Raw genomic sequence first — 16,819 nt, 5'->3', positions numbered from 1 at the left:
TCGAGTTATTTATGAGTAAAAATGTTTAGTGTTCAACAAAAAAACCACGTTTTTAGGCGATTTTTTGCAAATATTTCAAAGAGTAAGTGTTCGATCGAAAAACATATTGTTATCTAGCAAAAATGTGTCTAGCTTATAAAAAAAAGTGAAACAAAAATGAAGTCTATCGACTCAGTAAAAGAAAACTTGTAGCTCATGAAAAGTTTTTCTTATTCGTCAAATTCCAAATCGAATATTTCAACGTAAAATAACCAAAAAATGAAATACTGTTGGGGAAACTCATTAGAACTTTTTAAAGTGTTTAAAAGAAGCTTAAATTTTTACAACAGTTTCTAGCATCAAAACTAAGCCAGTTACGCTAAAAATACAGTTAATTCCATTTTTTAGTAAAAAATTGTGAAAATCTCCCCCTATTTAGCACCCAAATGAAACTAATCATTATCGCCTTACAAATTACCTAACTCTTTTATACGACCTGTAAGTTTCACCGGTTCAAAGTGCTTATTTTTAAAAGGGTTCTAGTTTAAGGGCTTGAACGAGTCACTAATCACGAGTATATGCAAATTTTAAACAGCAATGTCTTAACCAATTTTTGTCCTGCAGAAAAACAAAATAAAGCAAAAATATTTATAAAAGCAAGACCTACCTACATTTCTTTACTCTTTGAGATTTTTCGCATCACTAATATTTTTAAGTTATTTTGAAAAAAAAGGCATTTTTTCAAAATAAAAAACTTTTAATTTTTTTCAAAAATAAGAACTTCGAACCTGTCAAACTTACAGATCATATAAACAATAAATATTTAAAGTAAATGGTAAAGCGCTAATGATAAATTTTATTTGGGGTGCGAAATAGGGGCAGATTTTCACGATTTTTTTTTACCAAAAGGGGCTGACTTTATTTTGAGCGTAACTCGTAAAATTTTTGGTGCTAGAAACTTTTATAAAAAATAAAAATAAAGTTTTTTTTTTGAAACATTTAAAAAAAGTTATGAGTTTTTCCCGAAAATTGCTTCATTTTTTGGTTATTTCAGGTTGAAATATGTACATATTCGATTTGGAATTGGTCACCCCCCGAAGTAAAAGCAACTAACGGCATAAATCCAACTTTGAAGTGGAGTGTAACTAGAACTTAAATCCAAATTGTCAAGTAAATACGTCCGTCGTGACGCTGATAATTTCACTCCGCAACTGTCATTTACTCAGCTATTGGTGTATTCATGCATTGTTTATGACGACTTACATTTTTCATCTTTATTGGTATAGAATAAAATAGAACAAAAATTACTAAATAATTACATTAGTATTATTCTATGAGATGAACAGCTTTCTTCGTGCACTATCTACTATCAGCGAATATATCTACAATTTTATTAATTCGGATGGATAACTTCATTTTCAATACTGCACTTCTTAAAAAACGTATGTATGCAAATAATATCAAAACACATTTATACATACCTATGTTAGACAACAAGATGGGGCCCTTGACATATTGGGGCTTCATGCTGCGGGGGCCTCTGTTACGCCTCTGGATAATTATATCGAAATACTAAACGTAGTTAAAGATTAAATAAAAAACCCATTTCGGCAAACTACAATTCTCAAATCTTTCAATAGTCACGTACAAAGCAAATTTATTGTCGTTACCATAAAATTTCGGTAGGCCGGAAGGGATTAAGTTTCTAGATATTATGAGATGATTCACTTGGCAAATACGTCTATTTAGAAACTTACGTTTTTAATTTAAAACACACAAAGTAAAATAGTATAACAATAACAGATTTTTACATAATATCAGATGACAAGATGGGGCCCCTAAGAGATTGGGACCTTCCGCAAGCATCACGCTGCGGGAGCCTCTGTTACGCCCCTGCTAACGCCTTAATTTGGATTGTGGCAGAATGAAGACGTGTAAACCAAAACAATTGAAAATTGTTTCATTAGGTGCGGCTTTTTAAAAAACGAAAGGAATGGATAAGAAATGGTGGAAAATCTGTATCTAGAAGACCTGGAAAATGATTTACCATTGTCAACCTTTTATGAAAGTCATTGAGTCGAACTTTTTTAGAACTACCTAAAATTCTTAAGCAAACTTAGCTAGTAGTGTTTTTAAAGAAAATGGAAGGTATCCGATGTAAGAGACTTTTGGAATTATATTTTATATATAAAGGTGATGCAAGAATAAGTCAAAAAATAATTGATGTTATTCAAAATGTTGAGTCAGAAATTGTGAAAAAATAATGTTCAAAACAAAAATCAAACGAAAATGGCTGTTTGTTTTTAAGAAGTAATAACTAGTTTTATCTACTCTATATCATATTATTATGTATATATAAGTTTTTAGTTTGTGAAAACTGTCATTATAGATAGCACTGCGTGAAGGATTTAAAGTGTGCGTGAAGTAACAATGTATTTAAATGGGATTTACTTTTTTGCATTGTTTTTGGCACATTTTCATATAATTAAATATCCTTAACTTTCGCGTTGACATGGTGATGACATACAAGCAATAAATTACAACAAAAGTTTTTGACAGTTTTGTGGTTTGAAAGAAGCTAGAATTTTTAAATGTCAAAGTTCCAAAAATTGTGGAATATAAATGAATTCCAGTGAGGAAGAGTTACAGTTTTTTTATTTAATTACCGTAGATAAAATATTGTATGAAACTGTGCGTGAAGTACTTTTTGCGAACTTACGCGATGTATACCACTCGCTCCGCTGTCGCTCGTGCTCTAAACATCGCGTGCGTTCGCAAAAAGCATGCTTCACGAACTGTTTCATAAATAACTATTTTACATTATCATTTTATTTTTTTATTTGTGTATATGCTTATGCAAATGTATAATTTAAGATCAAGCTAATCGAAATCTTTTTTATTTCAATTAATTAAGCGATAACTCCACTGTATGTAAGTTTCACTGTATATGATAAGTGAGTATATACGAACTTACTGCTACGTCCCATAATATAGTAGAGCCATCTTGTGAACATGAAGCTAATGTATTTCCATTTGAAGAGAATTCTACGTGATTTATTGCGTACGTATGACCTTCTAACGGTGAAAAACAATGCTCTTCTGCATTATTCTCTTTTGAAATTTTAAACATTCGAACCAATTTATCTCTGAAATAGAATTGATATTAAAGAAAATTACAATATCTTTTCTAAACTGTTTATTTTAAAATGATTCGATGTAAAACGAAATCAGGAGACGTCTTATATTTCAGTTTATTCAGAGACAGCTACAAACGCCCTTTCTTATGTTTCAGTTCCATTAGAGATCTTCAGAGGGTGCATACTATATGATTACCTCTCAGATGGTCTTACATTCTCGTACACCCTCTGAAGATCATAAGGCATTTATAGCACTCTCTGAACGAACTGAAATATAAGACGTTTCTTAATTTCGTTTTTCAAAAGAGTTACAAAACAATTCTTAAAGTTTTAAATAAAAAATAACATATTTAAAAAAAAATAATACTTTAAAATTATTTGACAGAAATTAATTATTTATATGGGAAATAAGCCACAATTAAAATGAAAAAAATAATTTTATTAACGTTTCGACGCCCAAATCGGGTGCCGTTGTCAAAATACAAAATATTACTAAAATAAACTAAAGTGTTGTTGCTAAGCAAAAAAATTCTTCTAATAATTTATTTAATCTCACTCATTTATATTGGCAATTCAGACATATATTATACATTTTAAAGTAGAAGACTTTAAAATGATATTGCCAATATTTATGAGTTGCGTTCCTGGGACGACTTACTGAAAGATAGTTCATTCGATTACATGAAATTAACCCCAACTCAAGAATATCCGTCATAAAAAATTATAGCATGTGATATGTCTTTAAAAAGACAACCAAATGCAACGACAGTAAAATTCTCGCGTTAGAGACTTCATAGTAAATCACAAGGGAAAACCAGGAAAAACCCTGTGATACTATCCCGACATCGTAAGTATTTGGTCTTACATTAATTTACTCTCAAAAAATAATACCAAATTCTGACTTGTAACATGTTTAAATTATAAATAATATTAATAATACTAGATATATAAGTAATACTAAAATATAAAATATGTACTAGCTCGATATTATTGACTTACTAATCTTGGTATTTTCTTTCTATTGACTTCCTCTTTCAGTATGGGTAACCACATCCTACTGCATTCTACCGAGGAATTTGCGACACAATTGGTTTCATTTAGCATAATTAGAGCCGCTTCTTTGATTTTTTTCTTTTTACTATCTGATTCTTTCAGGACTATACTTGAATCTCTCCACTGAACTCTATGTTCATTATCCCATGCGTGTTGACATATTTGAGATCTCTCAAATTCTCTATTTTTAATATAAGATTGATGTTCACTTATTCTAACGTCTAATGGTCTTGATGTCTCACCTAAATAAAATTGTTCGCATTCACAAGGTATTTTATAATTGTGAATGCGAACAATTTTATTTAGGTGAGACATCAAGACCATTAGACGTTAGAATAAGTGAACATCAATCTTATATTAAAAATAGAGAATTTGAGAGATCTCAAATATGTCAACACGCATGGGATAATGAACATAGAGTTCAGTGGAGAGATTCAAGTATAGTCCTGAAAGAATCAGATAGTAAAAAGAGAAAAATCAAAGAAGCGGCTCTAATTATGCTAAATGAAACCAATTGTGTCGCAAATTCCTCGGTAGAATGCAGTAGGATGTGGTTACCCATACTGAAAGAGGAAGTCAATAGAAAGAAAATACCAAGATTAGTAAGTCAATAATATCGAGCTAGTACATATTTTATATTTTAGTATTACTTATATATCTAGTATTATTAATATTATTTATAATTTAAACATGTTACAAGTCAGAATTTGGTATTATTTTTTGAGAGTAAATTAATGTAAGACCAAATACTTACGATGTCGGGATAGTATCACAGGGTTTTTCCTGGTTTTCCCTTGTGATTTACTATGAAGTCTCTAACGCGAGAATTTTACTGTCGTTGCATTTGGTTGTCTTTTTAAAGACATATCACATGCTATAATTTTTTATGACGGATATTCTTGAGTTGGGGTTAATTTCATGTAATCGAATGAACTATCTTTCAGTAAGTCGTCCCAGGAACGCAACTCATAAATATTGGCAATATCATTTTAAAGTCTTCTACTTTAAAATGTATAATATATGTCTGAATTGCCAATATAAATGAGTGAGATTAAATAAATTATTAGAAGAATTTTTTTGCTTAGCAACAACACTTTAGTTTATTTTAGTAATATTTTGTATTTTGACAACGGCACCCGATTTGGGCGTCGAAACGTTAATAAAATTATTTTTTTCATTTTAATTGTGGCTTATTTCCCATATAAATAATTAATCATAAAAATGCCACAAGAAAATAGCTTCAGAACAACATTTGACAGAAAGTGTAGGTGCTGTACATCCTACTTAATTATTTTAAATAATCGTTTCTGGCTTTTACCAGAGGCGTACGAGAGGGGAAAGTTAATGATTGACCCTTCTCAAATCTACGCCACTGACGGAATTGCTATTTTAAAGTAATTTTTAGATTCTCCAATACTTTTTATGTAAATAACTTACTCCTTATTTGTAACGATATAGTCACTATTTTTCGAGATATTTGAAGTTAAAAATGAAACGGCACAATTATTTTGATTAATTTTTTTTGTCTCTTGACTTTCAACTTCAAATATCTCGAAAACTAATGGCCTTATCGTTACGAATGAGGAGTATATTATTTACATAGAAAATATTGGAGATTCGGAAAATTGCAATAAAATAGTCCCCTGTCGTACGCCTCTGGTAGAAACCAGAAACGTTTACGCATCATAATGTAGTAGGGTGCAAACTCTGTATGTACCTACACTTTTTGCCAAGTATGACAAAAATATGTTAAATAGTTTTTTCTACAACCGTATTAAAAATGCAATTTTTAGCACTCCATAGGAGCGTTAAAAATGCTACTTTAAAGCACTATAGTTTGTTTTTAAACCTAGAGGAGTGATTCAAATTTACCGCGCTGTAATACTTGTTAGTAATTGGTCCAACCGCAGGCAAGTTTACTCACCGTGAGTTTACTCTACTGTTATAAAATTTTGACACTAATGACATTTATCAAATTTTGACACTTTTTTCATTTCATATTTTCAGAGGTTAAATAAGTTATATCGGCGATTTTTTGCGTTTTCTGTGTTATTCCTTTAATGTTTAGATTTTTAGTCTGCTTTTATATAAAAAGCAATTGTTTTTAGAACTTTTTAGCGACGTGTTAATATAATATAATATTGATGGATTACCGTTGAGGGCCGATATGATCAACCAACAAAGAAGATGTATTTTGGTGACTATTCTAGTGACTTTCTTGAGTGTGAATCTGTCTTTTTGGTTTACTCCTCTTTGTTAAAAAATAAACCATAGTGCTTTAAAATTTTTAAGACACTGCAATCAAAAGTGAATTGTCAAATTGTGAAACGTCAAAATATTTATATTTCATTTATTAACATTAATATTAATAGTACAACTTGCGCAATTTGAAAAAGGTGGTTTAAAAAAGTTTTTTAAAATTTAATTTAAACTGTATTATTGTATTTTTAACACGTTTGTAGAAAAAACAAGTTTATGTAACGGTATAATATTTTCGCTAAGAATTTTTAAACATTCCCCTCGAGTGTAGACAACCAGTTCTACCTTTTACGGGTCATAGGTTTTATGGTTTTAGCAATTAACAAAAATATTGTATTTTATAAATTTTTAACGTTTGTAGAAAAAATATTGTATGATATACGTGTTAAAAAGTACATTTTTAAGGCACTCATGAGAATTGCAGAATTCGCTTCGCCCAATCTGCAAAATTTCACATGCGTGCCTTCAAATTGTACTTTTAACATTTATATCATAAATTACTATTAAAGTATTGTGTACAAATAATTTTTGAATTTTTAAATAAAACACCCTGTGGCTCAGTAACAAGTCACATTTTATTTAAGGCCATCGGTACATAACTCGCAAAAATATTTTACGGCTATCCCTACTTTTTCTGTCTTTACACGGCAAATTACGTGTAGTAAAATTCTCACTGGTATGGATATGTAAACATTACTACTTGACAATGTTATCATTATCTTTAAAGAGATGGCTTTTGAATGTTTTTGGATAACTGTTACTTGTATAATTGCAAATTATTAATTCATTTAATAAATATGATAATTTTTTCACTAAATATGTATTTAGTGATTGTAATAATTTATATACTGTACATGTACAACAAAAACTAATACTCAATCGAGAAAAGAGGAAAAGTGTTAAAGTGATTTTAGGTAATATATTGTTACTATACCCGTGTTGAGCTGCCGCCCCCCCCCCCCACTTGCAAAAATTAAAAAACAAATAGCCCTGATTTATGAGCTCTCATATTCCGCAAATTAAAAAATTTGAGCTCGTTCCACTGAGCAGGAATTTAATATTTTAGTGGAAGTTTCTTTAGTTCCTACTTAAAAATAGGAATATTGAATCGATTTTTGCGGCAGAATTATGAGCTATTTATGAGCTTTTGAAATGATATAGTTTCGATTTTTGAGCTCATTCCCTTCACCCTCAAACAACCCTTTACTTGATTTAACTTAAGAGAAAAATGCTGAGTGTACTTAAAATATATCGTATTGCGGATATAATTCCTATAGTTTATATATTCTAAGAATAGACTATTAAATCAAGTGCATTTCGATTATTGAGCTACAACCCCTTAAAATGCAATAGATTAAGTATTTGGCGAGTACATATCATTTAATAATTTATGAGCTCCCAAATTACTCGCATTTAGATCAGTAAATTGCAATTTATTTTGTATAGTGCAGTCACTGAAGGTAAAAATCAACGATTACTTCAATTTCGGTGAACCTTCATCGATTTTCACGAAAATTGGTCAGTGGTTAGAGGATACCTCAAGAAACAAAGGTGAAATGGTGCCACCTTGCGCCTTTACCCTGAGGGTGGATACCGCCCCTTCCGGAGGGTGAAAATTATTTTATAAAAAATAACTGCACAAATCAATAAAAGGACAAATTATAAGCAACATTTGTTATATAAAGTTATTAAAATAAGTCAATACTTTTTGAGTTATTAAGATCAAAGTTTTTAATTATTCATGAAAAAATGCATGTTTTGAAGCGGTTTTTCGTAAAACACTGAAAAACTGTAAGTTTTTACAAAAAAGTTAGTAGTTTAATTCGTATAGCTTATATTCTAAAAATAAACTCTTAAATCACGCGAATTTCATCTATTGAGCTACAAACCCTTCGCAAGAAAACCATCCCATATTCCCGACTTAAGAGAGAGTAGTACTTACCCGCGAGTAGTCGCGTGGTGAGATAGAATCTCAATTTTTATCCTTTTTCGCGATAACTTGATGAAAAATTTTGCAATTTTGAAAAAATTTCGTAAGTGCCTCGAGGAAGGGTGTAGTAATGCGTAGGAATTTTTTTCTTCTTCTTCTTTTTGTGGAATTTATGGCTTTGGGAAGAGCCAATTAGCTTTAACCCGCGAGTAGTCGCGCCGTTAGATAGAATCTCACATTTCATCCTTTTTCGTAAGACAGTAAAACCTTTCAGTAACGGTCACTAAAAATGAAAGAACTATTGGCCGATATAGAAAGGTGGCCGCTATTGCCAGTTTTTGTAGTCTACATATAATTGGTTTGGGAATTTTTTAAACTGGCCGTTAGGACAGGTGGCCGATGTTGGCAGGTGGCCGTTAACACAGGTTTTATTGTAGAGTAAAATTTGTCAGTAACGGCCACTAAAAATGAAAGAACTATTGGCCGATATAGAAAGGTGGACGGTATTGTCAGTTTTTGTAGTCTACATATACAGTAAAACCTGTCAGTAACGGCCACTAAAAATGAAAGAACTATTGGCCGATATAGAAAGGTGGCCGCTATTGCCAGTTTATGTAGTCTACATATATTTGGTTTGGGAAATTTTTAAACTGGCTGTTAGGACAAGTGGCCGATGTTGGCAGGTGGCCGTTAACACAGGTTTTACTGTAATTGGTTTGGGAAGTTTTTAAACTGGCCAGTAGGACAGGTGGCCAATGTTGGCAGGTGGGCGTTAACACAGGTTTTTTTAATAAAATTGTTAGAAATATATATTTTCAATATAAAAAGTAGATAAAAATAGTACAAAACAAAAATTTGTTTTAATTTCGTATTTTGAGATAGAATCTCACACGCGACTATCGACGTTACAGAAGTGAGCGCGACTACTCCCGGGTTAAAATACTTTAAATTATTTATTTGGCGACTACATATCGTTTAATAATTTATGAGCTCGCAAAATATACGCATCTCAATTATTGAATTGCCACTTTCTTTCTATAGTGCAGTCACTGAAGGTAAAATATCAACTATGACTTTCGATTTCGGTAAATCTCCATTCATTTTCACGAAAATTGGTGAGCGGATAGAGGATACCTCAAGAAACCAAAATTAACAATAACAACTTGCGGTTTTAGCCTGGGGTATATGTCACCCCTTCTCGGGATTTAAAATTACTTTATTAAAAATAACCCCACAAATCAAGAGAGGGACAAATTCTAAGCCAAATTTGTTATATAATGTCATTAAAATAAATTAATACTGTTTGAGTTATTAAAGATCAAATATTTTAATTTTTGTGAAAGAAAATGCATGCTTTAAAGCGATTTTTCATAAATAACTCAAAAACTAAGTTTTTACAAAAAAGTTTTTATCACTAAAATTGAAGCTTATAATAAATTGCTTACTTAAAAATAATGTTAATTTAAAGTAAGTTATAGGTAATTTAAATGTATATTTTCTCTGCGACTATTCAAATCTAAGGATTCAAGCTTAAATAAAGGGAAAGAGATGCATTTTATGTAACACTTACTAAATACTTGTCAAAGTACTTAGAAATACCATTTTCAATCAAATGAACTCCAGAAAAAGTTGATAGCATCAAAATTTATACTCCAAAAATCTTTCCAAAAAAATGAATTTTTTTTTTGAATAACTCTGTTAATTTTTATGATATCAGGCACATCCAACTATTTGAAAAGCAATTTCAAGAGCTATAAAACTCTATTACATTTAATCTTTAAAATACATTATTTTTTTTAGAATAATAGTAAAGGGCTCCTGTTATATTGTTCTCGTAGTAAAATTTAGGCTTAAACTTTTCTATCTTCGTTATTTTGATTCATACAGAAATCAAAAGACACGTAAAATTTTTGCTAATAAAAAACTCAAATTTCGTTATCTATCATTTTTTACTTGTTGTCGAGTATTGTGGGAGTTATTATCAAAAGCAAATAATTTACGAAAATTTGAAAAATTTAGATTTTTATAAATCATATTTAAAATAATAACTCCAACGATACTTTACTTTAAGTACAACTCTCTCTTAAACAGGGAATATGGGATGGTTTTCTTGCGAAGGGGTTGTAGCTCAATAGTCGAAATGCGCGTGATTTAAGAGTTTATTCTTAGAATATAAGCTATACGAATTAAACTGCTATTAATTTTTTTGTAAAAACTTAAAATTTTTCAGTGATTTACGAAAAACCGCTTCAAAACATGCATTTTTTTCACGAATAATTAAAATTTTTGATCTTTAATAACTTAAAAAGTATTGACTCATTTTAATAACTTTATACAACAAATGTTGCTAATAATTTGGTATTTTATTGATTTGTGCAGTTATTTTTTGTAAAATAATTTTCACCCCGAGAAGGGGCGGTATCCACCCTCAGGGTAAAGGCGCAAGGCACCATTTCACCTTTGTTTCTTGAGGTATCCTCTAACCACTGACCAATTTTCGTGAAAATCGATGAAGGTTCACCGAAATTGAAGTAATCGTTCATTTTTACCTTCAGTGACTGCACTATACAAAATAAATTGCAATTTACTGATCTAAATGCGCGTTATTTGGGAGCTCATAAATTATTAAATGATATGTAGTAGCCAAATAATTAATTTAATGCATTTTAAGTACAACTCTCTCTTAAGCCGGGAAGATGGGGTAGTTTTCTTGCCAAGGGTTTGTAGCTCAATAATCGAAATGCACGTGATTTAATAGTTTATTCTTAGAATATATAAGCTATAGGAATTATATCCGCAATACGATATATTTAAAGTTTTCTCAGCATTTTTCTTTTAAGTTAAATCAATTAAAGGGTTGTTTGGGGGTGAAGGGGATGAGCTCAAAAATCTAAACTATACAGGGTGTTTCATTGGGAAACGGAAATACTTTAATTGTGAATTGAGGTCACTGAGGCGGTTCTAGGTATACTACATTTTTGCTCTACCGACTTTTATAACCGAGTTACAGGGTGTTTTATCGATTTTGCCAATTTCTTTCCTAAGCCATAACTTTAGAACCACCATGTATATTTTTTGATATTTGGTACAGATGTGTCTCATCCAAAACTCAAACCACCGACATACTAATCACAAGAAAAATCCAGATCCGGATTAACAAAAAATTATAAAGTAATTGTGACCTTAAAACAACACCCTGTATATTGAAATTCTAAAAATCTGTTTACACATTTGAAAAGAGGACAAAAAACTAAGTCTAATCGTTCGCTTAAATTTTTCGGCTAGACAATCTTATGACTTTAATTTTGAAATTATATTGAATTTTTTAAGAACTCTGACATTAAAAAACAGGTAATATTCACTTTTAATTATAAATTATTAAAGCTATTAAATAAATACTCGTTTTAAAATTAATCAATACTTATTTATCACATTGTAACGACCCAATTATTAATCACAAGAAAATCCAGGTCCGGATTAACAAAAACACATAAAGTAGTTGTGATCTTGAAACAACACCATTTATATTGAAATTTTTAAAATTTGTTTGCACATTTGAAAAGACCACAAAAATTTCAGAATATCGATTTGCTTTAGTTTTTTGTGAAGGAAATTTAATGACTTTAATTTTGAAATTAAATATATTGATACTTTTAAGAACAATGAAATTAGAAGCAGATTTTTAAAGCACTTTTAACAATAAATTATTAAAATTATTAAAATTATTAAATAAATACCCATTTTAAAAATAATCAATACTTATTTACGACATCCGAAGACCCACTTACAAATCACAACAAAAATACAGGTCCGGATTAACAAAACAATATAAAGTAATTGTACCCTTAAAACAACACCCTGTATATTGAAATTTTCAAAATACGTTTGCACATAGGTATGAAAAGAGCACACAAAACTAAGTTTAATCATTCGCTTAAATTTTTTGGCCAGGCAATTTAATGAATTTAATTTTGAAATTATGTCGAAATTTTTAAATACTCCGGGAACTCATAATGAAAATTTCGATATAATTTCAAAAGTAATGTCATTAAATTGTCTGCAGAAAAAATTAAAGCGGGACATTAAACTCTTAGTTTTTCGTGCTCTCTTCAGGCGTGCAAACGTATTTTAAAAATCTCAATATACAGGGTGTTTTTCAAGGTCACAATTACTTTGTATTTTGTTGTTAATACGGCCCTGGATTTGTTTTGTGATTAGTAAGTGAGTCCTTCTAACGCAGTAAATAATAACTGATTATTTTTAACCCATTAACCGCCAAGCAAAGAAATACTGCAATAATATGTAATATATTTGATTAACTAGAGTAAAATAAACTTAAACATTCGTAAAAAAATTTTTTTACACTTTGATAATGGCAGGTGTCACAACAACAAAATGGTTCGTTTTCGAACCTTTGGCGGAAATGAGATATAAAAATTGAAATACACAATTTTATTTGTTGTGAAAAGTCTCAAAACATTTAGAGTGTAAATGGACCTGGAAGTTTTCATAAACAAAAATAATATGGTTAGAACATTGCCTACACCTTCTTCAGCTTCTTTGTCAAAAACGAAGTCGAACGGCCCTCTATCCTTTTTAGAAATTATTTTAGATATTTCAAGTTTACACTTTCCAATCCTGTATCTTGCACTGTGCCAGTTGCATAAATTCGACAAATCGACATATTGTCTACTGTCTACAACACTACACAAACTCCCTTATGGAGCCGCCCCCTCCCCCACCCTAGATTATAACAAAACTGAATACCAGAATACTCGTCTTTCTAAAGTTACGTATCCACTATGTTCGTAATATTGGACCATTGAGGCACTGCCGCACGGTCGTTGGCGCACTGTTGCACGGCCCGGGAGCGCCAACCATCCACTATGTTCACGAACCTCTTGCACTCCGCGCTCCCTGCAACTGCTCCAATCGATACGGTATGCGTTCCCCTACATATAAACCGACACCAATTGGAACGCCGAGGCGGAGCGCGCACTATTGCACGGTCCGGGAGTGCCTACCATTCACTATGTTTACAAACCTCTTGCGCTCCGCGCTCCCTGCAACTGCTCCCATCTACATGCATGCGCTCCTCTACATATAAACCGCCACCTATTGGACCGTTGAGGCGGAGCGCACACTGTTGCATGGTCCGAGAGCGCCAACCATCCACTATGTTCACGAACTTCTTGCGCTCCGCGCTCCCTGCAACTGCTCCAATCGATACGGTATGCGCTCCCTTACATATAAACCGCCCCAGATTGGAGCGCCGAGGCAGAGTGCGCACAATTGCACAGCCCGGGAGCGCCAAACGTGTCCACTATGTGGAGCAGTTGCAGGAGCTCGGAGTGCAAGCATAGTGGATACGTGTTTTTACACATAATAAAGAAATATCCCAACAAATTACTGCCTGTGCATCACCTTGAACTTATTCCTGATCAGACAGGATTATATGTCGACTTCCGCCAATGGTTCGTTATCGAACCATTATTTTCAAACACGAGATTTGATGACTCAGAAATTATTTTTTTTGTATTTTTATAGCAATTGGTGTACAAATAGGTTAAAAAAATAATGTTTTAATTTATTTGACCACAAAAGTGTTATGCCGATAAAATTACTACAGTAAAAATAAAGTTGCGTCGAAGGATTGAAAATGTCGGACATTTAGAAAATATTTTTATGATGAAAGCATGAGTTTGGAAATTAAACAAAATTAAATTTAGTTACACTTATATCTTCTGGTTGCTTAAAAAATACAAAGATTTTAAAAAAATTAACACTTTGCCAAAAAAAAATTCTACAAAAAAATGGTGCGTTTTCGCACCTTTGGCGCTAAATGGGTTAAAATTAGTATTTATTCATTAACTTGAATAATTTATTATTAAATGTGCTTTAAAACCTGCTTATTAATTTCAGGGTTCTTAAAAATTTGAAAAAATTTAATTTCAAAATTAAAGTTAATACATTTTTGCACAAAAAATCAAAGCGAACCGCTAAACTCGTATTTCTGTGGTCTTTTCAAATGTGCCAACAACTTTTTTGAAAATGTCAATATACAGGGTGTTGTTTCAAGATCACAATTACTTTATGTTTTTTTGTTAATCCAGACCTGGATTTTTCTTGTGAATAATAATTGGGTCTTTCCAATGTGGTAAATAAATATTGATTCATTTTAAAATGAGTCTTTATTCAATAACCTTAATAATTTATAATTAAAGTTTAATAATAGCTACTTTTTAATGTTGAGTTCTTAAAAAAATTCAAGATAATTTCAAAATTAAAGTCAAAAAATTGTCTGGCCGAAAAATCGAGGTGAACCATTAGACTTAGTTTTTTGTGCTCTTTTCAAATATGACAGATTTTCAAAATTTCAATATACAGGGTGTTGTTTTAAGGTCACAATTACTTTATAATTTTTTGTTAATCCGGAGCTGGATTTTTCTTATGATTAGTATGTCGGTCGTTTGGGTTTTGAATGAGACATACGTGTACCAAATATTAAAAAAATATACAGGGTGGATCTAAAGTTATGGCTTAGGAAAGAAATGAGCAAAATCGATAAAACACCCTGTAACTCGGATATAAAAGTCGGTAAGGCAAAAAATTTAGTATACCTAAAACGACCTCGGTGACCTCTAGTCACCATTAAAGTATTCCCGTTTCCCAATGAAACACCCTGTATAATTTCAAGAGCTCATAAATAGCTCGTAATTCTGCCGCAAAAACCAATTCAATATTCCTATTTTTAAGTAGTGGGGGGGCTGACTCAGCCCCCCCACTAAAATATTAAATTCCTGCTCAGTGGAACGAGCTCAAAATTTTTAATTTGCGGAATATGAGAGCTCATAAATAGCTCATAAATCAGGACTATTTGTTTTTTAATTTTTGCAAGTGGGGGGGGGGGGGGCAGCTCAACACGGGTGGTTACTATGGAACGCTTACAATTTTGAACATCTTTAACAACAAAATACTTGAATCACAGAAAATATCCTGGTCAATTATCTTCTTGGATCGTCCATAAATAACAAACAATTAACTTTTTATTAAGTTTACGTCTTAAATCAATTATTTATCAAATACACTATCAATATTATTTAATCAACAACTCAAAATATTCCTGAAGCCATGTGAAATATTTAAAATTGTCAATGTCTTGTCATCATATTATATTTGACTCAGTGCGTTTTATGAGTTGGTTGTATGACAAAGATAGCGAATGTTCGATTTGGAAAATATCACCACGAACATGGTGTCTATTTTTTCAAATCCTGAAAACACTAATAAATATTTTTAAAAAATTTAAACGCAGAATGAAGTACTAAATTATTATCGAGAGCCGAAAGTCCCTGAGAATAAATAAAAAGTTTCTTTTGAATGAGATATTTGAAATTAAAAATCACACTACATTTTCTCTTAGTTTTTCACCCGTGTACCTTATTAAAATAAACATTACAGAAGTTTTCAAGGAATTTCGACCCTCGGTAAGAACGTAATCTTTCATTCTGCGTTTAAATTTTTCAAAAATCCTTATTAGTTTTCTCAGGATTCGAAAAAAAAATGAATCCCATTTAAAAAACATTGGAGCCGAAACTACGTACCCATCCCCTTAAGTGATTTGGGTTAATATATCCAGTAACTAACATAGTCACATTATGTACCAAGTTTATATAAATGTTTTTAAGAGGCAACATCAGCGCGCGGAAAACGCGTTCCAAGATTGCAGCTTTAATATTGAATATCGTCGTCGTGGATGTGACGAGAGCTCCATCCACCCAATGGCACTACAGCCCAAATCGAGCCTTGGCCTTCTTCAATAAGCTTCTCCAATCATTTCGATTTACCGCTGTTCTTTTCCATGAACGCGTTCCCAGGAAGTTACTGGCATCCTCATCGACTTCGTCTTCCCATCTCTTTTTAGGTCTTCCAACAGGTCTTCTTCCCCGCATTCTTGCATTCAGCAATTTTCTGGGGATTCTATTATCATGCATGCGGACCACGTGCCCTGCCCACCGTAATCTCTGAAGTTTAGTGTGTTGTGCTAGAGTTGGTTCGCTATATTGCTCGTATATTTCTCTATTATACCTAATTCGCCAGTTGTTATTTTCATTTATTGGGCCCAGTATCCTACGTAATACTTTTCTTTCAAGCACATCTAATGCATTGGCAGATTTCTGTGTCACCACCCATGTTTCGCAGCCATAACTTACTATGGGCCTGATTATTGTTTAATATACCCGGAGTTTTGTTTTCCGGTGTACGTCTCGCGATTTGAATATGTGGCCCATCGCGAAATAGGCTTTATTTGCCAGCACAAGCCTTCTATTTATTTCCGGTTCTTCTTCATTGCTTGCAACCAGATCCATTCCTAGGTACGTGAATCTATTCACGTGTACTATATCGTCAATAAAGTGTTGTTGCGCCGGTCTATTTGATCTGGTTTGTATGAGTAGTTTTG

At 31.8% G+C, this 16,819-nt stretch overlaps 1 protein-coding gene across 2 annotated transcripts in view; it reads right to left on the bottom strand.

Annotated features, from left to right (window-relative positions):
* Positions 1-16,819, bottom strand: part of LOC126890402 (WD repeat, SAM and U-box domain-containing protein 1-like) — a 205,759-nt gene that overhangs the window by 43,049 nt on the left and 145,891 nt on the right. For both annotated transcript variants that reach the window (XM_050659298.1, XM_050659299.1), the window contains exon 8: positions 2,954-3,125. In XM_050659298.1, the coding sequence (XP_050515255.1) occupies positions 2,954-3,125 (172 nt within the window). The remainder of the gene's footprint in view (positions 1-2,953; positions 3,126-16,819) is intronic.

The sequence above is a fragment of the Diabrotica virgifera genome, chromosome 8 (genome assembly GCF_917563875.1).
Source record: "Diabrotica virgifera virgifera chromosome 8, PGI_DIABVI_V3a".
Lineage (NCBI taxonomy): Eukaryota > Metazoa > Arthropoda > Insecta > Coleoptera > Chrysomelidae > Diabrotica > Diabrotica virgifera.
This window is presented reverse-complemented; position numbering and strand designations above follow the sequence as displayed.